General features: G+C 47.4%; 1 protein-coding gene across 2 annotated transcripts in view; it reads right to left on the bottom strand.

The window, feature by feature from the left end:
• The window catches only part of dlst (dihydrolipoamide S-succinyltransferase), a 65916-nt gene that overhangs the window by 30283 nt on the left and 10738 nt on the right, over positions 1 to 24895 (bottom strand). For both annotated transcript variants that reach the window (XM_072493169.1, XM_072493176.1), the window contains 4 exons: positions 21105 to 21138; positions 12890 to 12938; positions 5474 to 5535; positions 4324 to 4398 (listed from right to left, as the gene is read on the bottom strand). In XM_072493169.1, coding sequence (XP_072349270.1) covers positions 4324 to 4398; positions 5474 to 5535; positions 12890 to 12938; positions 21105 to 21138 — 220 coding nt within the window. The remainder of the gene's footprint in view (positions 1 to 4323; positions 4399 to 5473; positions 5536 to 12889; positions 12939 to 21104; positions 21139 to 24895) is intronic.

A 24895-nucleotide genomic window follows, 5' to 3' on the forward strand; every position in this document is an offset into this window, starting at 1 on the left:
TCGTGAGACATGATTTTCCACTCACAAAGCCATGCTGACTGTCCCTAATCAGTCCTTGCCTCTCTAAATGCCTGTAGATCCTGTCTCTCAGAATACCTTCTAACAACTTACCCACCACAGATGTTAGGCTCACCGGTCTGTAGTTCCCAGGCTTTTCCCTGTGGCCCTTCCTAAACAAAGACACAACACCTGCTACCCTCCAATCTTCAGGCACCTCACCTGTAACTGTCACCGATTCAAATATCTCTGCTAGGGGACCTGCAATTTCGTCCCCAACGTCACCCTGGGATACATTTCATCAGGTCCCGGAGATTTATCAACCTTGATGCACTTTAAGACTTCCAGCACCTCCTTCTCTGTGATATGTACACGCAAGACATCACTATTTATTTCCCCAACATCCATGCCTTTCTCAACAGTAAATACCAATGAGAAATATTCATTTAGGATCTCACCCATCTCTTGTGGATTCGCACATAGATAATCTTGTAGATCCTTAAGAGGCCCTGCTCTCTCCCTCGTTACTCTTTTCCCATTTATGTAGCTGTAGCTCTTTGGATTCTCCTTTGTCTCATCTGCCAAAGCAATCGCATGTCCCCTTTTTGCCCTCCTGATTTCTCGCTCAACTCTATTCAACCTCTATACTCTTCATGGGATCCACTTGATCCCAGCTGCCTATGCATGTCATGTGCCTCCTTCTACTTTTTGACCAGGGCCTCAATATCCCGAGTCATCCAGAGTTCCCTACTTCTACCAGCCTTGCCCTTCACTCTAAAAGGAATGTGCTTAGCCTGAACCATGGTTAATTTTTGAAAGCCTCCCACTTAGCAGCCATCCCCATGCCTGCCAACAGACTCCCAAATCAACTTTCGAAAGTTCCTGCCTAATACCATCAACATTGGCCTTGCCCCAATTTAGAATTTTAACGTTTGGGCGAGGCCTATCATTCTGCATAGCTATCTTAAAACTAATGGAATTATGGTCACTGGTCCCAAAGTGATACCTCAGTAACACTTCTGTCACCTGCCCTTCCTTATTTCCCAAGAGTTGGTCAAGTTTTGCCCCCTCTCCAGTCGGGCCATCCACATACTGGATGAGACCCACAGTAAGGGTTGGCAAGGAATTTAAAAAACAGGGATTAAAGAAGTAGGTCTGCGATAGGCCTTCACTACTGTGGTTGCAACCTCAAGGAAATAGATTTACTCGAGAGGTTCAGATTGGCACAATTCCGTCCTTTGACCACCTAAGAATTCCAGGTCGGTACAATTCCGCTTTTCGGCCACCAGTTAGAGCTAGGTCCGGGGTGTTCAGATCAGTGCAGTTCTTGTCGCCAGCCACCAGATGGTGCTGTATTCAGGATCCTCAGTGCACTTCTGCTTTTCTACCACCACAGTAAGAAGTCTTACAACACGACTTCCGGTGGCGCCCTCGAGGAAGCAGGTCGTAGGTCGGATCGCTCCCGCCCATGATGGGCAAACGGACCTTTTCGGGACCTGGCGACCTGAATCGGTGGAGGGAATGATAGGGAAGAGGCTTTCCCCCGGGGTATGGACAGCTGGACCAGAAGTGGTCGAGTGGAGCAGCAAGGATTGAAGCGGGAGCAGCAGGGACCCCAGACCGGGCGGCGAAGCATGGCGGACAGCAGGGACCAGGGAGCGGAGGCTCACTGGCCAAGGGAGCAACAGATGGAATTCTTCAGGAATTGCTCCGCCGAACTGAAGAGGGACACGTTGGACCCGATGAGAGCGGTAATGGACCAAATGGTCGAGACACAGGCGGTCCAAGAGAAGGTGCTCAGGGAGGTCGAGGTGAAGCTCTCCAGCCAGGCGGACATGGTAACGGAGCTGGAGCACGAGGTGGAGGAGCTGAACGTCTGCCAGAGGAGGATGCAGGAGCAGCTTGAAGAGCTAGGGAACAGAGCCAGGAGGCAGAATTTGAGGATCGTTGGCCTCCCCAAGGGCTGCGAGGGATCGGATGTGGGTGCATATGTGACGGGTATGCTCGAGGCGCTGATGGGACCGGAGGCCTTCCCTCGACCCCTGAAGTTGGATGGGGCGCATAGAGCCCCCGCAAGGAAGCCCAGGACGGGCGACCGACCGAGGGCCTTGGTGGTCCGCTTTCACCGGCTTGCTGACAGGGAACGTGTGCTGCGATGGCCAAGGCGGAGAGGAGCAGCAGATGGGAGAACTGCGAGATGCGCATTTACCAGGACTTGGGAACGGAGCTGGACAAGAGGCGTGCAGGATTTATCAAGGTAAAGGCAGCCTTCTACAAAAAGGTGAGGTTTGGAATGCTGTATCCTGCGAAGCTTTGGGTTACGTTTGAGGAACTCCACTACTACTTTGAGACACCAGAACAGGTTTGGGCTTTCATTAAAGATAAGAAGCTGGACTTGAACTAACGGGCACTTAGTTTTTTCAGTGCTGTACAGTGGCGGCGGTCTGTTAACCTAACTTGCTCTGACTAGGAGTGGACTTTTATTAAAAGAAGCTGGACTTGAACTAAAGGACTCTGGACTCTCAGAGCTTTTGTGTGGCGACGGTTTGATAAATTATCCTGTACTGTAATATTTTATCCAAGATTGTTTTCAGCCTGGACAGAGAGCGGGAGCTGGAGGGCGCACTGCTTAGGGTGTTTTTAGGGGAACAGGGCAGGAAACCAACAACAGAAGCACCTGAAGGGAGGGGGTTAGAGCCACGTTAGTTTAGTTGAACATGTGTGGCATGGGCAAACAGAGTTGATAGGGGAAGTGCCTTATTAACATGTTTATTCTTTCCCACTGTTCGTTTTCACTATGTTAAGGCTCTTTGCATAGGGCCTTTTTTTTCTCTGTAAATGTTACAAATTTGTTTTAAATAAAAAATTTCAAAACAAACAAAAAAAATAGAAGTCTTTCAACTCCAGGTTAAAGTCCAACAGGTTTGTTTCAAACACTAGCTTTCGGAGCACTGCTCGTGTTTGAAACAAACCTGTTGGGACTTTAACCTGGTGCTCACCCCAGTCCAATGCTGGCATCTCCACATCATTTCTACCACCAGAGGGAGCTTTTGCCTCCATGAAAAGAATACAGCTCCGATCCAGGGATTAGCAGTTTTTATTTGCCCGTTTCCTGTACAAGACTCTGGCAGTTTTATCACAGATGCTGCCCCTTAAGCTTCAATTCTTCAGCTCTTCCCATCCCCCGACACACACAGTTCTAAGGTTACTGATCTTTGGGAACAACAATTTGTACTTTCACACATGATCTTTTTCCCAGTTCTGATGGCTGTCTGTGCTCCTTTAAAGATGAAAGTCGACACAGATTTGGCTACAATGCCTCTTAAAATCCTCCGGTAAAGAAAGAGGGAGTCTTCAGGGTCCTTACTTGCTGGCTGCTTAACAAAACTGAAAATATGTCTTCTTCCCTGAAAGTTGCTGACTGGCTTGCTTCACCAACCACAGGCAACAATAGGAGCTGGCTGAAAATCCTATATACACTGATTGGCTACTTGCCAAGTCTATCAAACGACATCACGGTTTGGATTCTGCCACGGAACCTAAAGGGGATGGTTTTGGACCAGCCCATCAGAACTGGGTGGGGGGGGGGGGCTTCCAGTATCTAAGGCTACAATTTAAACAGAAATCCCAAAGGGTGCAGTAACATGGTAGCAGTTACCCCGAAGAATGTCGATCAGAACAGGAAGCGGGACGGGAATTAAATAGGAACACAGGACAGACAGACAATATCCTAACAAATGATTTGGCGGAACCTAAACAGAGGATAGTGAGCAGATTACTGCTATTGTTACTGAGTGGTATTATGTCGATAAGGGGTAGGAAGGGTGCAAGTATAGATGCTTAGGATACTCCAGCGGTGTTGATGCAGGAGTAGTAAGAAATTACACTGAAAGTGATAGCTGGAGAGATAAGATTGGAAGCAGGTGAGTGTAGTGCCACCTTGATTGATAACCTAGGAAAGGCATAGGAGGAGTGTGGGATGGTGCACTATGTCAAATGCTCCAGACAGGTTGAGAAGGATGGGAGAGATAGTTTACAATAGTCAAGGTCACATCTGTTTTTTGATAGGAATTAATTTCATTATTTTCATTTGTTCATCTACCATTTACTTAAAATAGTCTCAAGCACCCAAATACACTAGCAATTTTCCACAAAAATTTCTGCTAATGTTTTTAAGAAATAAATTAACAGTTACCAATGACAATGTGATTGGAGAAAAAGTGGATGTCAAATAGATCCTCTCGAACACAATCACTGGATCCCACCAATTTTCAAATATTTAGTCCTTCTAACAATTAATTCATAGTCCTCCAAAATGCTTTGTACCTTTTTCCCACCTGACATCTCCCTCTGTGACAGACTCTGCAAACGCTGGCGTATTCACTATTAGCACTTCATCATCTGTGAAAACAAGACAGAGAAAGTTAAAAACGAGCATGAAGAAGGCATTCAGTGCCAATTGGGCAGCTTAAAATCTTCTTAAGCTTAAGAAAGAATGCTTTATACATAGATGTCGAATTTGGCAGAGAAGTTTGATAGATGTAGCACCAAAGCTGAATACTGGTAATCTATATTAAAGTTTACAAACTACATTTGACTTTTCTAATTGCAAGTCAAACCACAAAGCAGCCAAAATAATATGGCCGTGCTCATATATAATCACAAAAGGGACAACAAACATTTTAGCTCCTTTTCCACGTCCAATTTTAAATTTGGATGTGCTTAACTTTTTTCTGTGACGGGGTTTGATGGTTATGCACTGAACAAAACAAAGCAAATATACAAAAAATATTCTAATATGTATATTAAGTGTTGATCAAAGTGACGTTTTTTGCTGCTGAACTTAACAACTTTGTTGTGAAATGTCCAATATGTTAATGCACGGAGGGCTTACCCGTCACATACAACACAAGTCAAAGCTTCCTGCACTCTGCTACAACAATGTTAATGGCAGCACTATTGTCAGAAGCAGGATTCAAGAGAGTTGAAGGATAGAATATACTTAATAGGAAATGGAATATACTTAATAGAGAATGGTAAATAAGTATTTATGCTGTACAGTAACCTGGGGTGTCATACAAACACCCCAAAAAGTGTTGTCCTTTTTGTCAATTTATTGTTTATTTCAAACAAAAAAAATGTGCACTGGAGCTGTATTCAGCCCAGAACCCATTTTAAAAAGCTTTAAAAACAAGTTTGTTTCTTGGTATGAAATAAAAACGTGAAATAATTTATCTACTTTGCAGTCTTAAATGCAGTTTATTTTCAACATTTATGATACTGTGTCTCTTGGTGCAATATGTTATTTCATAATTTTATTTGGTTGCAGTTAAAAAAAATACCTTGCCAATAATACAATTGTACCACAGCTAATGGGTCAAGTGAATATCTGGTCAGAATGAGAAGTGCTAATGGCTCAAACAGACTGTAAAATGGTCCGACAATAGCACTTCACATAAAACGATCCAATACTTACGAAAGACCGCTGATGTCCTAAAATGTCGGATGCGAAAGATGCTGAATTTAGAGACATTTTCTCTGCAAATAAACAATCATAATTAGAACCATACATTACACAGAGGGGACAGATCATCTAACAAACTCAAGCTTTCTCAACTACAGCCTACATAAATGCAAATTGCTTTACAATCCTCTGAAGTAATTATTGATCCGCACACCTTAGCATGTACTACCTCCAGGGTTAAATATTCAGAGATGGATAGGAAAGGTCAATGACAGAGAGATATCTGTTTACATATAGTCCTGTTTTTGAATTTGTTAGGACCCCGAATGAGAACCCAACTATTTTCAATTTGTAAAACTGTGAGGAAATGTTACCACATACCACTGACCAATAGGTATCTTTTATGTTAAAACAAACTTTAATTTAATCACAGAATGAACCACATTAACAACAAAGAAATAAATAGAGTTAACATTTGCAATAGTTCTTTTTTTAAAAAATTTCCATTTAAGGGGCAATTTAATGTGGCCAATCCACCTACCCTGCACATCTTTTGGGTTGTGGGGGTGAAACAATGGTTTACCATCAACTGGAGGTTTAAAAATACATTTGTTCTCCCTTACATACTAGATACATAGATCTGAGCATGTACCTCTATACCCTTGGACAGAGTATTTTTTTAAAAAAGTATTTCTATTCCAATTTAACATTTTACAAAATAAACGCATCCGACATATAAAACCCAACAACCCAATAAGAACCCCCACCCTTTCCTCCCCCCTTAACAGTCGACGGTAACCAACTCGCCAAAATGCAGAATGAACAACCCTAACTCTTGTGGAACCCTTCACTTGCCCCCGAGGGCACATTTCACCTTCTCCAGAGCTAAAAACCCCAATAGGTCCGCCTGCCACGCCACAGGCTAGAGGAGCTGACCTGCGCACCAACAGGACCCGCCTGCGAGCATTCATCAAGGTGATCTGCCTCCGCACCGTCTGCAACCTCAGCCAGTCTGACACTCTGAATATGGCCTTCAGGGGACCGGCCTCGACATCACCGTTGAGATGGTGCTAAAGATTGAACTCCAGAACCTTTTCAACTTCGGGCAGGACCAGAACATAATGCACATGATTAGCAGGACCCCTCCCACAGCACTCACAGATGTCCTCCACCCCCTCAAACAGCTGGCTCATCCTTGACTTCATCAGATGTGCTCTGTACACCACCTTCAGCTGTATCAGTCCCAGCCTACCACACGAGGTTGAGGCATTCACCCTATGTAGCACCAAGCCACATTCCCTCCTCCAATGCCGCCCCCAACTCCTCCTCCCACTTAGCCTTAATTACACCCCCCCCATGGACTTCTTATCCTCCTCCAAAATACTTCCATAAATCACAGAGTCAACCCCTCTTCTCCAACCCCCCTGCTGGCAGCACTTCCTCCAACGAAGAGGTAAGCACTATCGGGAAGGATGGAAAGTCCCGCACCTGCATGTACCGGAAACTCTCCTCCCGCGCCAGCCCAAACTTCTCATTCTACTCCTCCAAGTTTGCAAACCACCCTCCCAGAAACAAATCCGTCATCTCCCTAATCCCCCTCTCCTCCCTTACCGTGAACCTTGCATCCATCCTCCCCGGCTCAAACCCGTGATTCCCCCTGATCGGCAGCACTCTCGACGCCGCTCCCAACCTAAAGTGCTGCTGGAACTGCCTCCAAATCTTCAGCGTGGCCACCACCATCGGACTTCCTGACAACATCCCTGGAGCCAATGGGAGTGGCGCTGTTGCCAACACCCGCAACCACCTACATGATCCAGCCTCCATCCTTATCCACAATGTCTCCGTCTCCTTAATCGAACCCCATACCTTCTCTGCATTCACCACCCAGTAATAATGTATCAAATGCGGGAGGCCTAACCCCCCTGGACTGCCTGCAGTACCACCTTCCTTATCCTGGCCACCTTCCCTGCCCAGACAAACAAAGAAATCAGCCTATTCACCCCCTTGAAAAATGCCTTAAACAAAAAGACCGGCAGGCACTGAAATAAAAACAAACCGCCGTAAAATGTTCATCTTCACCGCCTGTATCCGGCCCGCCAACGACAGAGAAAGATCATACCCCCTCAACAAATCTACCTTCTCCCTCCCCACCAAACTTTAAAAATTCAACTTCCGAAGACCTGCCCAGTCCTGAGCAACCTGCACCTCCAGACACCCAAAATGAGATGTTGCCAAAATGGCAACCCCCGCAGCCTACTGGAGCGGAAACCACAAAATACTCACTTTTCCCCAAGTTCAGCTTGTACCCCGAAAATGCCCCAAATCTTTAAAGCAAACCCTTTATGACCCCCGAGGAGCGTGGCTCCGAAATGTATAACAAATCATCCGCGTACAAGGACATCCTTTGTTACACCACACACCCCTCACTACCTGCTTCCATGATTCCAAGCTCCTCAGCTCAATAGCCAAGGGCTCTATTGCTAATGCAAACAGAAGGTGGGATATGGGCATCCCTCCTCATTGCCCGGTACAACACAAAATACCCTGAATTCATATCATTCGTCCGTGCGCTCGCTATCGGCAGCACGGTAACACAGTTGGTAGCACTGTTGCTTCACAGCTCCAAGGTGCCAGGTTCAATTCCCGGCTTGGGTCACTGTCTGTGTGGAGTCTGCACGTTCTCTCTGTGTCTGAGTGCGTTTCCTCCGGGTGCTCCGGTTTCATCCCACAAGTCCCAAAAGATGTGCTGTTGGTTAATTTGGACATTCTGAATTCTCCCTCTGTGTACCCGAACAGGCGCCGGAATGTGGTGACTATGTGCTTTTCACAGTAACTTCATTGCAGTGTTAATGTAAGCCTACCTGTGACAAAGATTATTATTATATAGCAACTTCACCCACATCACAAATTTAGGCCCAATCCCAAACTTCTCCAACACTGCAATCAGATAACTACACTCCATCTGATCAAATGCCTTCTCCACATCCAATGCCACCACCTTCTCCAACTCCCTTCTCTCTGCCGGGGAAAGCATCACATACAGCAGCCACCGCATATTCGATGACAATTGTCTGCCCTTAACGAATCCAATCTGATTCTCCCCAATTACCCTCAGAAGGCACACCTCCAACCTTAACATTTGCCAATATCTTGGCATCCACATTTAGCAGAGGTGTGGGCCTGTACGACCCACACTCCACCTGGTCCTTATCCTTCTTTAGCAGCGAGATGGAGGCCTGTCCCATCCTTTTGAGCAAAATTTCCCTGACAATCGCGTCCTCGAACATTTCCACCAGTAACGGCGCCAGCTTATCGTTCAACTTCTTGTAAAATTCCACTGAGAACCCATCCGGCCCCGCCGCCTTCCCTGTCTGCATCTTCCCAAATGCCGACTTCATCTCCTCTCCCCCCACCAACTCCTCCAGCCCTCCATTTCACCCACCTTCGGCACTATAACATCCCCCAAAACGCCCTCATCTGCCGTTTATGCTCATATGGTTCCAACTTGTACAAATCCCTCTAAAACACCAGTCCAGTCCGAGGCCACCACCAGCTCGCCCGCCCTATCCTGAACCATCGTGTAGAGAAGTGCCTTGAGGTATATGGGGCAAAGATACGAGAGGTGGAGACGGTGGTGTCCGGCCAGAGCGATCAGACCGTGTCCTTTGAAGCGGAAGTTCTGGGGGACCTGTGCAAGTCGTTGAGGTGAAGGTGGAGGAGCAGGAAAACAGGTCCAGGTGACAGAACCTGTGGATTGTGGGGCTGCCAGAGAATGTGGAGGGAACAAGTGCTGCAAAATATGTATCAAGGATGTTGGGCTGGTGTAGGGGATGCTGGAGATGGCCCAAAGGTGGACAGGGCCCACCTTAAAGGCAGAGGCCGAGAGCGGAGGAGGCGCCACGGGTGGTGATTATGCGGTGCACAGATTTGTTGAGAAAGAAAAGATTCTACAGTGGGTCAGGGAGAAGTAGAACTGTGAATGGGAGGGCAATCATGTCCGAATATACCAGAACATTGGTGTGGATCTGGCAAAGAGGCGTGCTGGATTTAACAGGGCCAAGGCGGTGTTATACCGAAGGAAGATTCGGTTTGGGGTGCTGTACCCGGCAAAACTGTGGGTCACATTTGAAGGCCAGGAGTACTATTCTGAAATGCCAGAAGAGGCCAATGACTTCGTAAGGGACCATAAACTGGAGAGAACTGAGAGTTGGTGTGAGATGGAGGAGCTGCATGTAAAGGTTGGAGGTTGCGGTTATTGTACGCTGCCGGAGGGTGGGAGGTTTTGTCCTGTTCTTTTTTGTTTTGGGGAGTTGTAAGTTTGTACTGGGGTAACCATCCACCCACCTCCTGCCATCTGTGGTGTTTTCTTTTTGGAGGGGGCGATTTGCTTCTTTGCGTGTTTTTTCTTCAAGGATAGGAGGTGGGTGTGTGGTGGGGCCCGATGGGTGGGGTTGCTGGTTATGGGGTATTCAGATGGGTGGAGGGGGGCCCGCTTGCACAGGTGAAGAAGGGACCAATGGAGGTTTGGGGGGGGGGGGGGGGGTGCGCAGGGGGGCCTTCGAGCAGGAGCTGCCACGCTGGCAGGTAATGCTGGCGAATGAGGTGAGGTGGGGGAGGAGGCCGCAAGAGGTGGTCAGGTGGGGGAGGGGGGATTGTGACGTGGCAGAGTTGGAGACTGAGCGTGGTGATGGACAGAGAGGGGAGCCATCTTGGGTGGACCTGATTTAGGGTGGTATTAGAGGAGGCAGAGCCGGAGGGGGATGATGGCGGACGGTAGAGGGGAGTGGAGGCCAAGCCTCCGGTAAGAATTGTAACGTGGAACGCCCGTGGATTAAATGGGCCGATTATGAGGCCCTGGGTTTTTGCGCATCTGAGGAGGAGTTTGAAGGCGGGGGGGTTGATCCTTTTGTGAGATGAGGTTAAGTTGAGGACGGGATTGGTGGGACAAGTATTTCACTCGGTGTTTGACTCGAAGTCGCGGGGAGTGGCCATTTTGTTGAACAAAAGAACAGGGTGTGTGGGGGCTAATGAAGTGCAGGTCTCTGGGGAAGATATGTGACAGTGAGTGGAATCCTGGAGGGGATGCCAGAGATACTAGTCAACATATATGTGCCGAATTAGGATGATGTGGCATTTGAGAGGTTTGCTGGGAGTGATCCCTGATCTGGAAACACACCAATTGATTATGGGTGAAAATTTTAACTGCGTGATGGAACCAAGGGTGGACAGGTCCAGCCCCAAGTCGATGAGAAGGGTGAGTGTGGCGAAGGAGCTGGGAGGGTTTATGGAATGAATAGGAATGGTTTACCCATGCAGGTTTAAGAACCTGGGGGGGTTCACACATGTATAAGCTGTACTCGAGAATTGATTAATTTGTGGTGAGCCAGGCGGTGTTGTTGTGGGCGATGAAGGCAGAGTATACAGGAATTGAGATATCCAATCATGCGCCACATTGGCTGGAGATGAGGCTTAGTGTGGGGCAGGTGTCGAGGGTGGGATGGAGGCTAGATTTGGGTTTGTTCGTGGATAAGGATTCTGCAAAAAGGTGAGGTCGACGATCGGGAAGTATGTGGAGATTAATCAGAATGGGGAGGTGTCGGCAGCCACGTTAGGGAGGCGTTGATGATGGTGGTCCAAGCTGAGATTATCTCGTTTAAGGCACACATGGACAGGAGGAGGAGGGAGGAGCATGGACGGTGATTGGATGACATAGTCGAGGTTGACACAAGATACATATGGGCCCCCATTAAAGAGTTCTTGGCAGAGAGGAAGAGGTTGCAGAGGCAGTTCGATAGGTTGACGATGGGAAGAAGAATGGGGCAGCTTCAAAGGGAGAGGGGTGCAATAAGAATATGGTGAGAAAGCGAGTTGTATGCTGGCCCACAGCTGAGGAGGCAGGCTGCGTCCAGGGAAATCTTAAATAATAATAATAATAATAATAATAATAATAATAATAATAATAATAATCGCTTATTGTCACAAGTAGGCTTCAAAACCATTACAGTTCCAATAAAGTGACTCTGCTCTCATTCCACAGACCCTTTATATCTCTGGACATTGGGGGAGATATGGCCGGGACGGCATGGGGATTGGCAGTGGAAATAGGAGGGAAGGCTTACAAATAGCAAGTCCTGCAATTATTTGTAAATGGTGCTTTCAATCAGAACGGTAACCACGAAACATGATGCAGCCTCCGATTCTTACACAGTTTAAGTTTAAGAGCAAGCTATCTTTCTTATCCCCACCTCACCCTCTTTTCGAACACATTTACTCTTTTGCTAATGCAGTGGCGTAGTGATATTGTCACTGGACTAGTATTCCCAAGACCCAGAGTCATGCTCTGGGGACCTGGGTTTAAATCACACAATGGCAGATGGTGAAATTTGAATTCAATGAATGAAATCAGGAATTAAAAGTCTTAACGGTGACCATTAAACCATTGTCGATTGTTGTAAAAACCCACCTGGTTCACAAATGTCCTTTAGGAAAGGAAATTTGTCATCCTTACCTGATCTGGCCTACATGTGGCTCAGACCCATAGATTATCATAGAATTTACAGTGCAGAAGGAGGCCATTCGGCCCATCGAGTCTGCACCGGCTCTTGGAAAGAGCACCCTACCCAAGGTCAACACCTCCACCCTATCCCCACAACCCAGTAACCCCACCCAACACCAAGGGCACTCCTGGACACTAAGGGCAATTTATCATGGCCAATCCACCTAACCTGCACATCTTTGGACTGTGGGAGGAAACCGGAGCACCCGGAGGAAACCCACGCACACACGGGGAGGATGTGCAGACTCCGCACAGACAGTGACCCAAGCCGGAATCGAACCTGGGACCGTGGAGCTGTGAAGCAATTGTGCTATCCACAATGCTACCGTGCTGCCCTAGCAATGTGGTTGACTCTTAAATATCCTCAGGAATGGGCAATATATGCTGGCCCAGGCAACAATACCCACATCCCATGAACGAATTAAAAATGAACGAATAAAAAAAATCATGGCAATGAACTACCGGTGACAGTGAACATGTGGATTACAGTGCATAACTATCTGCTTTATTTTACTATACTCTTCTGGGAATCATGCTTCTTTGCTATATTATTGAGGAATGGCATCCTAAAGCATCCACGTTATAGGGACAAAGCATCCCTGTATTTCTATTCTTTTATTCAGAAACCTAAGCAAAGGCTAAAAGGCTTTTGGGAAGGACATATTATAAAAGGTACAAGACATGAATTAAGGAAATGGGTGAAAGTATTTGGGTCTTAAACGCCTTTAGCTTTTTCTTCCTACCTTGTACAATCTTAAGGTTAGGTAAGAGGTCCTGGTATAAATTGTTCCAAGAAATTTTAAAAATCACTGCGCTCTGGAATTTACTGCTTATATTTTCGATTTATAAACTCCATAAATCTCAGTACTTACGGAAGCTGCCTGCTTCTATCATAGATTGACCTATAGCACACCAAAAGACCTAGAAAAGACATATTTGGTTACTGTCATATTTCACATGTAATAAAACACAAAACAAAATGGAGGTGGCACTGTTAAAAAGCCACTAATTTCATCAAGTTAAACATTCAGGCAGTAATTATTACAAGCATTACTTCATTTTAGAATAATGTGGAATGCCATGTAGATTTTTCGACTTGCTACAAGACATGCTTTACAATACATCGAAATGTGAATACAACCTGATAATCGGAACAGATAATGTAAGGGATCTGAAAATAAATAATGCTGCTAAGATGCTGCCACATTTTCATTGAATTTACAGCCCAGAGCTGGCCCTGGACCTCAATGGTCTTTGGCATTGTTTATGCTTTGCAAGAGGGTACTCTTACGCTATTTCATTCAATCCTATCTGCATTTTCTTCTATTCCTTTCTTCCTCACATACTTATCTAGCTTGCCCTGAAAAGGTATCCATAGGGCAGCACGGTGGTACAGTGGTTAGCACTGCTGTCTCACGCGCCGAGGTCCCAGATTCGATCCCGACTCTGGGTCACTGTCCGTGTGGAGTTTGCACATTCACCTCGTGTTTGCGTGAGTTTTGCTCCCACTATCCAAAGATGTGCGGGGTAGGTGGATTGGCCACGCCAAATTGCATATTTGGAAAAATGAATTGGGTACTCTAAAATTAAAAAAAAAGAAACGGCATCCTATTCTGCTCAACTAATCCATGTGACCACAAGTTTCTATTCCAAGAACTCCATTAAGATGTTTCTTGAGTTTTTCATCAGATTTATGAGAGACTATCTTCTATTTATGGCTCCTAGTTTTGGATTATCCCACAAGTGGAAACATCGCAACAACGTTATTACATGAAATCAAAATGGTTATGGTGTAGCAAGATGCAATAAAATCTTTATGCATGAATCAAAAACAAAACAATGTGCAAACTCTAAGTACTCAGTTCCGGTTGCGGCTACGCGGAGCTAAGCCGCACGATTCGGCAGCTCCCGCTACCACGGACTTTCGGGCTCGTTAGAGGAGCCCCAACGGAATTTCTTTTTGACGCAACCCGTGGGGAAGGGAAGAGAGAGGTCCCCCTCCAACTTCTATGAAACGGACCAGAAGCGTAACGGCCAAAGGAGCGGCAATGGAGCAACGGGAGAAGCGAGGGAAAGAAAACAGGTGGGCGGGAAGACTCGAAGACCTGGAGAACAGGTCGAGGAGAAAGAATCTGCAAATCCTGGGTCTCCCTGAGGGAGTGGAGGGGGCCGATGCCGGGGCATATGCGAGCACGATGCTCGAGGCGATGATGGGCACGAAGGCCCCTTCGAGGCCGCTGGAGTTGGATGGGCACATCGGGTGCTGGCGAAGAAGCCCCAGGCAAATGAGCCGCCAAGGGCAATGGTGGTGAGGTTCCACCGGTTCACGGACAGAGAGTGGGTCCTGAGATGGGCCAAGAAGGAGCGGAGCAGTAAGTGGGACAATGCAGAGATCCGAATATACCCGGACTGGAGCACGGAGGTTGCAAAACGGAGAGCGGGTTTCAACCGGGCCAAAGCGGCGTTGTACCGGAAAGAAGCGAAATTCGGAATGCTGCAGCCAGCGCGACTATGGGTCACATACAAGGACCAACACTATTACTTTGAAACGCCTGAAGAGGCGTGGACCTTTGTACAAGCCGAAAAGCTGGACTCTAACTGAGGGTTTGTGAGGGTGGGGGGGGGTTTGTTTGATGTGTGATGGTTGTTGTATATAGGGGGTCAATCACGCGCAGGAAATGTTACGTGGGCTGGGGGAGAGAGACAAGGCTGCGACAGGAGCTGCGCCAGAGGGGGCGGAGCGGGCTTTGGAAAGCGCAGGTTTTTTTCCCGCGCACGGGAAGAAAGGCGGGAAGGGGAATGAAGGAATGCATATTGATTGGGAGACTCCCACACGGGGAGGTCAAAGGGACGGCGGGGAAGCCGGCGTCAGCTGACTTACGGGAGCGACATGGGGGGAACAAAAAAGCTAGACAGGGGTCTAGCGGGGGGGGAGGGGGGGGGGGGTGCTGCTGCACTAGCTGAAAGGGAATGGGACACAGAAGAGGTGGTCGGGACGGGGGTCCCCCGTCTGGGGGACTGGAGGGTGAGGGAGGTGTGGACACGGGACTGGCCCAGAAAAGGAGATGGCTAGTCGGCGGGGCGGGGTCGGGGCAGGTGAGAGCCCCTCCAATCCGGCTGATAACGTGGAATGTGAGGGGCCTGAATGGGCCGGTGAAGAGGGCTCGAGTGTTCGCGCACTTAAAGGGACTGAAGGCGGACGTGGCCATGCTCCAAGAGACACATCTGAAGGTGGCGGACCAGGTCAGGTTAAGAAAGGAATGCGTAGGACAGGTATTCCACTCGGGACTGGACGTGAAGAATAGAGGGGTGGCAATATTGGTGGGAAAGCGGGTGTCATTTGAGGCCAAGACTATTGTAGCGGACAATGGAGGGCGATATGTAATGGTGAGCGGTAGGCTGCAAGGGATGTGGGTGGTGTTGGTAAACGTATACGCCCCGAACTGGGATGATGCAGGATTCATGAAGCGCATGTTGGGGCGCATTCCGGACCTGGAGATAGGAGGCCTGATAATGGGAGGGGACTTTAATACAGTGTTGGATCCAGCACTGGACCGCTCCAAATCAAGGACTGGAAAGAGGCCGGCGGCGGCCAAGGTACTTAGGGGGTTTATGGATCAGATGGGGGGAGTGGATGTGGGGAGTGGACCCTTGGCGGTTTGCAAGGCCGCAGGCCAGGGAATTTTCTTTCTTCTCCCATGTACACAAAGCCTACTCCCAGATAGATTTCTTTCTTCTGGGTAGGGCGCTCATCCCGAGGGTGGAGGGGACGGAGTATTCGGCCATAGTCATTTCGGACCATTCCCCGCACTGGGTGGAACTGGAGCTGGGAGAGGAGAGGGACCAATGCCCGTTGTGGCGGCTGGATGTGGGACTGTTGGCGGACGAGGTGGTGTGTGGGAAGGTGAGGGGGTGTATCGAAAGGTACTTGGAGGCCAACGACAACGGGGAGGTGCGGGTGGAGGTGGTATGGGAGGCGCTGAAGGTGGTGATCAGGGGAGAGCTAATCTCCATTAGGGCTCATAGGGAGAAGACAGAGGGTATGGAAAGGGAGAGGTTAGTGGGGGAGATTTTGAGAGTGGACAGGCGATACGCAGAGGCCCCGGAGGAAAGATTACTTGGGGAAAGACGACGGCTCCAGACGGAGTTTGACCTGTTGACCACAGGGAAGGCGGAGGCACAGTGGAGGAAAGCGCAGGGGGCGACCTACGAGTACGGGGAAAAGGCTAGTCGGATGCTGGCAGCGAGAGAAATGGGAGGAGTCAAAGATGGATGGGGAGCCACGGTTCGGAGTGCGACGAAAATAAACGAGGTATTTAAGGCCTTTTATGAAGAGCTGTACAGATCCCAGCCCCCAGCGGGGGAAGAGGGGATGAGCCGATTCCTAGATCAACTGAGATTCCCGAGGGTGGAGGAGCAAGAGGTGGCTGGTTTGGGGGCACCAATTAGGTTGGAGGAGCTGAGCAAGGGTTTGGGGAGCATGCAGGCGGGGATGGCCCCGGGACCGGATGGATTCCCGGTGGAGTTCTACAGGAAGTACGTAGACCTGTTGGCCCCGCTACTGGTGGGGACATTTAATGAGGCAAGAGAGGAGGGGACCCTGCCCCCGACAATGTCGGAAGCGACAATTTCTTTGATCCTAAAGCGGGACAAGGACCCACTGCAATGTGGTTTGTACAAGCCGATCTCGCTCCTCAATGTGGATGCAAAGTTGCTGGCAAAAGTGCTGGCCACGAGGATCGAGGACTGTGTCCCGAGGGTAATCCACGAGGATCAGACGGGATTTGTAAAGGGCAGGCAACTAAACACCAATGTGCGGCGGCTCTTAAACGTGATAATGATGCCATCGGAGGAGGGAGAGGCGGAGATAGTGGCAGCTATGGACGCGGAGAAGATCTTTGACCGAGTAGAGTGGGAGTACCTCTGGGAGGTGCTGCGTAGGTTTGGGTTCGGGGGAGGGTTTATCAGTTGGGTTAAGCTCCTTTACAGAGCCCCGATGGCGAGTGTAGTGACGAACCGGCGGAGGTCGGAGTACTTTCAACTGTACCGAGGGACGAGGCAGGGGTGCCCCCTGTCCCCCCTGTTGTTCGCATTGGCGATCGAACTATTGGCCATGTCATTGAGGGAGTCTAATAAATGGAGGGTGGTGGTCCGAAGGGGAGAAGAGCATCGGGTGTCGCTATATGCAGATGACCTGTTGCTGTACGTGGCGGATCCAATGGAGGGGATGGTAGAGGTCATGCAGACTCTAAGGGAGTTTGGGGAGTTTTCGGGCTATAAGCTCAATGTAGGGAAGAGTGAGCTCTTTGTATTACAGGCAGGGGACCAAGAAAGGGGGATAGGGGATCTACCGCTGAGGAGGGCGGAGGGGAGCTTTCGGTATCTGGGGATCCAGATAGCCAGGAGTTGGGGGACCCTACATAAACTGAATCTGACGAGGTTGATGGGACATGCTACTGCTCTCGCTGGCGGGTAGAGTGCAGTCGGTCAAAATGGTGGTCCTTCCGAGTTTTCTGTTTGTGTTTCAGTGCCTTCCCATCGTGATCACGAAGGCCTTTTTTAAGAGAGTAGGTAGGAGTATTATGGGGTTTGTGTGGGCGAATAAGACCCCGAGAGTAAGGAGAGGGTTCGTGGAACACAGTAGGGACCGAGGAGGGTTGGCGCTGTCAAACCTGGGGAGCTACTACTGGGCAGCAAATGTGGCGATGATCCGCAAGTGGGTTATGGAGGGTGAGGGGGCGGCATGGAAGAGGATGGAGATGGCGTCCTGTAAAGGAACGAACCTGGGGGCGTTGGTGACGGCACCGCTGCCGCTCTCGCCGACAAAGTATACCATGAGCCCGGTGGTGGCGGCAACGCTAAGGATCTAGGGCCAGTGGAGACGGCACCGGGGTGCAATGGGAGCCTCGGTGTGGTCCCCGATCAGGGGTAACCACCGGTTTGTCCCGGGGAAGATGGACGGGGGGTTCCAGAGCTGGCATCGGGCGGGGATCAGAAGAATGGGGGACCTGTTTATCGACGGGACGTTTGCGAGCCTAGGGGCACTGGAAGAGAAGTTCGGGTTACCCCCGGGAAATGCCTTTAGATATGACGTGGCAGAGTTGGAGACTGAGCGTGGTGATGGACAGAGAGGGGGGCCATCTTGGGTGGACCTGATTTAGGGTGGTATTAGAGGAGGCAGAGCCGGAGGGGGATGATGGCGGACGGTAGAGGGGAGTGGAGGCCAAGATATGCAGGTGAGGGTTTTTGTGAGGTAACAGGTGAGGGAATTCCCGTTGCTCCCGGCACAAGAAGTTCAAGATAGGGTGATCGTGGGTGTATGGGTCGGGGAGGGCAAGGTGTCGGAAATACACCAGGAGTTGAAAGAAGAGGGGGAAGCGCTGGTAGAAGAGTTGAAGGGTAAATGGGAGGAGGAGCTGGGGGAGGAGATCGAGGAAGGTCTGTGGGCTGATGCCCTAGGTAGGGTTAATTCCTCCTCGTGTGCCAGGCTCAGCCTGATACAATTTAAGGTGGGCCTGGATAAATGATATGGCTGGGTTCATAAAGTTGGAGAGAATTAAGTTTGCCTTGAGAGGGTCTGCACAGGGGTTCTATAGGCGGTGGCAACCGTTCCTAGACTATCTCGCGGAGCGTTAGAGGAAGGTCGGTCAGCAGCAGCAGCAACCTTGGGGGGGGGGGCGGACGTCCTGGGAAAGGGGGGGGACTGCCGGGGAGGGTAGGTGAGCAAGAGATAACATGAAGAGTTGGGGAAACTGGCACGTATGAGAGGGCCAGTGTACAAAGCTGTGTAAACATATCATTTTGCCATGTATATACCTTGCTCTGCACGATTTCTGGCTTTTTATTTTGTTACGAGGGGGGGGGGTGTTATTGTTTGTAAGGGAGAAAAATTGTGTTAAAAAACTTTAATAAATTTTTTTTTTTTTAAACTCTAAGTACTCATTGCGGATGGGGAACATTTCAGAATCATGGAGTCAATGCACTATATGCTAATATGGCAAGTGCTGTGTCCTCATGGCTTCTAGTCACTTCCACTGAACTGGAAAGGTTACCCCAGCACAGAGTACAGATGAATCTCTCAGTGAGCATGAACCTGCATCTTCTTAGTACCAAAGTAAGTTGAAGCTGCAATTCATTATGTTACCCAATAAACAGTGCTAGGAATACAACTATTTTAAATAAATATTGCATCACAAATCATACATTTATCCTGAAAACAGGGAGGAATTTCATACTCAAGATAATTCAATCACCTCTTTGATCAATGTGAATCTATTTCAGAGCTAGTTACATGGAGTATAGACAATATCAAAGATGTTAGACATGATTACATGCTCAAAGATTCATCTTGGATCTTCTCAGACAACCAAGTAATGAACAAGTAGTACCAAACCAACCAGTTCAACCTTCCAGATTTGCCCACTATCTGCCATGTTTCAACCTCCACCACCTATTTCAGTTTGATATGTTTACCTCTCCACATAAGGAATTCAATTCAATGTCTAATTCTTGGTGTCAATAAAACTCCTTAGCCATTTCAGAGTTTTGTTTTAAATAGAACCTGTTTCCAAGAAAGGTTTTCTGATCAGCTCTATTAGACCACACGGTGAGGTTGATGGCGCACATCCCAGATGACCTCTATTAAGTGCAGTGAAAAGTACAATTTTGAGTTCACCTAAAAGCCACATTGAGCTACACAAACTGGAGAAATCATTCTGCCAGTTGTCTACTCAGCATCTTCATAACAGGCTGTTCGAACGTACCTTAAAACCCCTCCCCAAAACAGTACTACAAAGGAGAAGAAGCACTCGCCTGGCCCTCCTGAACTTGCAATACTACCACTGAGCATCCACAGTTGAAAGAGCGAGGGGATGGGTGAAGGAACCAAACACAGAATGGGTGAGGATGGAGGAAACCTCCTGTACAGGAATGACTCTCCGGGCCCTCGCCACAGCAGCATTTACAATCCCACCAACAAACCCAGTGATGGTAGCAACCCAGAGAACCTGGAACCAGATGATGCAGCACTTCGATCTAACCGAGATATCCACCATGGCCCCCCATCTGCAGCAACCACAAGGTCCCACCGGCCATGCACAACCCCACCTTTAAGAGGCGGAGACAGGATGGGGGGGGAGGGGACGGACTCTGACGATTAGGGACTTTTACACAGGGGACAGACAGACTAACGACCTTAGTAAAGCTGACGGAGAGACTGGAACTACTGAACGGGAACGCACTCAGACATTTGCAGGTCAAAAACTTTCTCCACAAGGCGACGACAACGTACCCAAGGGCCCCGAGAGAGACAATGCTGGAGGGGTTACTGGACGCGGAGGACCTGTATGGTTGACTCTTAGAAAGGACACGCTCCCCATTGGACAAAACAAAGGAAAAATTGGAAAAAGAGCTAGGGACAGAAATAGAGTGGGGACTCCGGAGCGAAGCACTGAACAGGGCCAACTCCACCTTCTCCTGCACAAGGCTAAGCCTCATGCAGCTAAAAGTGGTGCACAGAACACTTGACAAGAGCGCGAATGAGCAAGTTCTTCCTGGAGGTGGAAGATAAATGAGAGAGACAAGAGGAATCAATAAGGGAGAGGCCAGAAAGCGGCCGACACAAAGACCAGAGGGCCCAATACAAGGTCACGCGAAAGAGAACCCTCAAAAGCAGGCCAACAACAGGAAGGGATTGGGGGGGGGGGGGCATTGTCCACATATAAACACCAACCAACTAGCCACTGTGAAGTAAAGGGCCCTGAAACAGCAAAAGGAGGTGGAGTGCAACACCAAAAAATAACTTCTAAATTGTAACTGTCGCATCTATGCTTAACGAGTGTACAGTGTGTAAAATGTAAAAAGTAGAATAAAAATATATATATTTAAAAATCTTTTCCCTTTAACTTGCACCTTTTCCAGAAATGCAAAATATTTTTCATTTAAAAATAATCTTTCTGCCTTTAAGACCTCAGCTGATTATAAACACTGGTGCAGGATACTCAACAGCAAGCAGAGTGAAATTCATTTAGGAGAGTATAAAAACAGGAGAAGACGGTAAAGCTTTATAGTTGAAAAACATAAACTCACCAGAGATACCTCTGCATCCTTGTGAGCCATTATTCTGCAGTGAGGGAAAAATGGAAAGAGAAAACATTTTATTCTCAGATCAGATTCTTTTCACATCAGGTCATCCCCAATTGCTAAACCAACAACTAAATGCCAATACATGATTTATAACTGAAATTTTCAAATTAATTTTTATTAGACCTCTGTGCATCATTTCTATCAATCTTGAAGTAAACAATTGTGCAAAGTGTAATCTACACTGCATGGCAAGAATGATTACCTTTCCATACTACTGTTATGTCTGAGGGTCTCAGAGTTAACTCGGTCTTGAAATTTCCAACCCTCTATAGAGAAATTACTTCCCAATTTTGTAGAACCTTAGAAGTTTGCAATTATTGTGCTCCTCCATCCATAGTTTCCATGTCCCTTGACCAGTCCCTCTTTTGAAATGGGTGCAACTGACAGAATCAATTGATATAGAAAACGAGGCAGACTATGCCATCGCCACATCAAATTCAGCCATTCCTTTTGATTCCTTCATATCTTTTCTCGAATATGTATTTAATTCTTAAAGTCACGGCTGATTCAGCTTCAGCAATCTATTGTGGTAATCAACGACATACCCTAGTATGTTTTATTACTAAAGCAAAAGCAGCGAAAATTTCAAATGTACTTCTGATGAAAGGACACCGGCCTGAAACACTAACTGTTTTTCTTTCCCTAAATGCTGCCAGATTTGAATATGTCCAGCCTTTTTTTGTTTTTATTTCAGATTTCCAGCCATTTTCAGTAATTTGCTTTGTTTCAAAGTGCTTCATTGGATGTAACGTGCTTTGGCACATCCTGAGACCGTGAAAGATGCCATGTTTTTTTCCCCTCAATCTCAACTGTCAGCCTGGCTCAGTTGGCAGAACTTACACTTGAGTCAGAAGGTTTCAGGTTCAAGTCCCATCCCAGGGCTTGAGCACAAAAATCAAAGCTGATGCTGTAGTACTGTGCTGAGAGAGTGCTGCACTGTCAGAGCTCATGGTTCTCAGATGAGGCGTTAAGCTGGGCCCGACCTGCTGTCAAAAGGGCGGCACGGTGGCACAATGGTTAGCACTGCTGCCTCACAGCAGCAGAGGCCCAGGTTCAATTCCAGCATGGGGTGACTGTCTGTGTGGAGTATGTACGTCCTCCGCCTGTCTGCGTGGGTTTCCTCCGGGTGCTCCAGTTTCCACTCTCATTCCAAAGATGCGCAGGTTAGGTGGATTGCCGATGACAAATTGCCCCTTAGTGTCCAAAAGGCAAGGTGGGGATAGGGTAGGAGTGTGTGTCTAGGTAGGGTGCTTTGACAGAGGGTCGGTTCAGACTCGATGGGTCGAATGGCCTACTTCTGCACTGTAGGAATTCAATGAAAACGGATGCAAATGATCCCATGGCACTATTTTGAAGAGGAGCATGGGTGATACAAATAGGATTGAGCATCCATTGAGTAGATCATCTGGTCCTGCTGTTTGTGGGAGCTTGCTATGTGCAAATTGGCAGCTATGTTTTCTACATTATAACAGCACATACACTTCAAAAGTACTTAATTAGCTGTGCTTTGTGATATGGTGGTTGTGAAAAGCACTGAAGTAAAATATTTTTCTTCCTTTTTTCTTGTATTGTTAATCTTGAACTTGTGTTCATTAATTTATGATTAATGGAAATCATCTTTTGCAGTTAAGTCCTTAACCCTATTTGTAATTTTGAAACTAATTAGTTCATAGAATCCCTACTGTGCAGAAGGAGGCCATTCGGCCCATCGAGTCTGCACCGGCACTTGGAATGAGCACCCTACTTAAGCCCACACCTCCACCTTATCCCCATAACCCAGTAACTATACCTAACCTTTTGGACTCTAAGAGGCAATTTATCATAGCCAATCCACCTGACCTGCACATCTTTGGACTGTGGGAGGAAACCGGAACACCTGGAGGAAACCCACGCAGACACGGGGAGAAAGTACAAACTCCACACACAGTCACTCGAGGCCAGAATTGAACCTGAATCCCTGGAGCTGTGAGGCAGCAGAGCTAAACACTGTGCCACCGTGCTGCCTTTGCCTTAATCGTCTCTAAATACAACCCTATTTTGTTTTACATACAAAATATCATGATAACGTCAGCCTCTTATCCGTTGTCTTAACCTAGCAATGATACTTTCATGGATTTAATATCCTCTTAATAATGGGGTCCCCAGAACAGCACACAATACAGGAAGTGTGCCCTTAACATTGCCCTGTATGTCAACATTTCCTTGTATTTGTGTTCAATAGAAAATGATCTATATTAAATTGCATTTGTCACATATCTAGGTAAAGTTGCCATAGTGCCAGATGACCATAGGCTGCTTTCCCTTTTTGAGGGGGAGAGCTGACTGGTGGTGATTAAAGCCAAAGATCACCACACCTCAAGCAAGAGGCAAGGTTGAGAAGGCAGGACAGATATCTACACATAGCCTTAAAAACTATCCATGTCCTCTACAGTGTAAACAAAGCCATGTTGGAGTGGGGCTTCTGAATCACACTGGGCAATGCTTAAGACAGAGTTGACCACCATTGCACTAACCATCATCTTATGAGGCAGAAGGTAACAACAGATCCTTCGTACCAACTCTAACGTTCTGTGCATCTTCCTCACTCGGCTGAACCACTAGTTAGAACTCTTTGACTTCCTCCACAAATATTCCACTACTTCTTTCTCCACCTTTAAAAGCCTTTAATAAAAACTAAAATCCATCTTTGCAACTAAATTCTCAATCATCTGTCTCTGAACTCTCCCACTACAACTTAGTGATTATTCCATTTTTCTTCTGTAAAGTACATCCCATTGATGGAACTATATAAAATCAAATTATTACTGGTGTTGCTCAACGCTGACCAAAATATCCAAAGTACCAGTTTCAGCCATAACTCCAAACATAGCAAGTCTCCATTCTTAATTTAGGCATCTGGAGGCTAAACCAAGAAGCAAATCTGTACTTATATCCTATAAAAAAGAAAGATTTGGATGGCATATCTTCCCCAAGTCGCTTCCACACAATTGGATTGGATTTGTTTTATTGTCACATGTACCAAGGTACAGTGAAAAGTATTCTGCGTACAGTCCAGACAGATCATTCCATACATAAAAAAAACATAGGGCATACATAAATATAAAATGTAAATACAGAGGCACAGGCAACGGGTGAGCATTACTCAGTAAAGAAAATGTGTGAAGAGATCAGTTCAGTCCATGAGAGTCATTCAGGAGTCTGGTAAAAGCGGGGAAGCTGTTTTTGAACCTGCTAGAGCATGTTCTCAGACTTTTGTATCTCCTGCCCGATGGAAGAAGTTGGAAGAGTGAGTAAGTCGGATGAGGTGGGAGGGGTCTTTGATTATGCTGCCTGCTTTCCCATGGCACTGGGAGGTGTAGACTGAGTCAATGGATGGGAGGCAGGTTTGTGTGATTTTCACAGTAACTTCATTGCAGTGTTAATGGAAGCCTATTTGTGACACTAAAAAAGATTATTAATATTACATGATGTCTTCAAGCAGTTTCAAATTAATAATGGCCCCGTGGATGATGGGTCTGTTCCAGCCAACTTCGAACAAAGGTAATCTTTTGCAGGTCTTAATCTCCCATAATGGTGCCAATTGCCTAAATATTAACTGTTCTGATGCAATGATTTCACCAAAAGGGTTTCATTTAGTTAACCTGAAACCAGTGTCTCCAAGAACAAAATAAATTCTGACTCCAATTAAACACCTCAAGATTCCATTCATGGTGGTACAGTGGTGCAGTGGTTAG

The sequence above is a fragment of the Scyliorhinus torazame genome, chromosome 2 (genome assembly GCF_047496885.1).
Source record: "Scyliorhinus torazame isolate Kashiwa2021f chromosome 2, sScyTor2.1, whole genome shotgun sequence".
Lineage (NCBI taxonomy): Eukaryota > Metazoa > Chordata > Chondrichthyes > Carcharhiniformes > Scyliorhinidae > Scyliorhinus > Scyliorhinus torazame.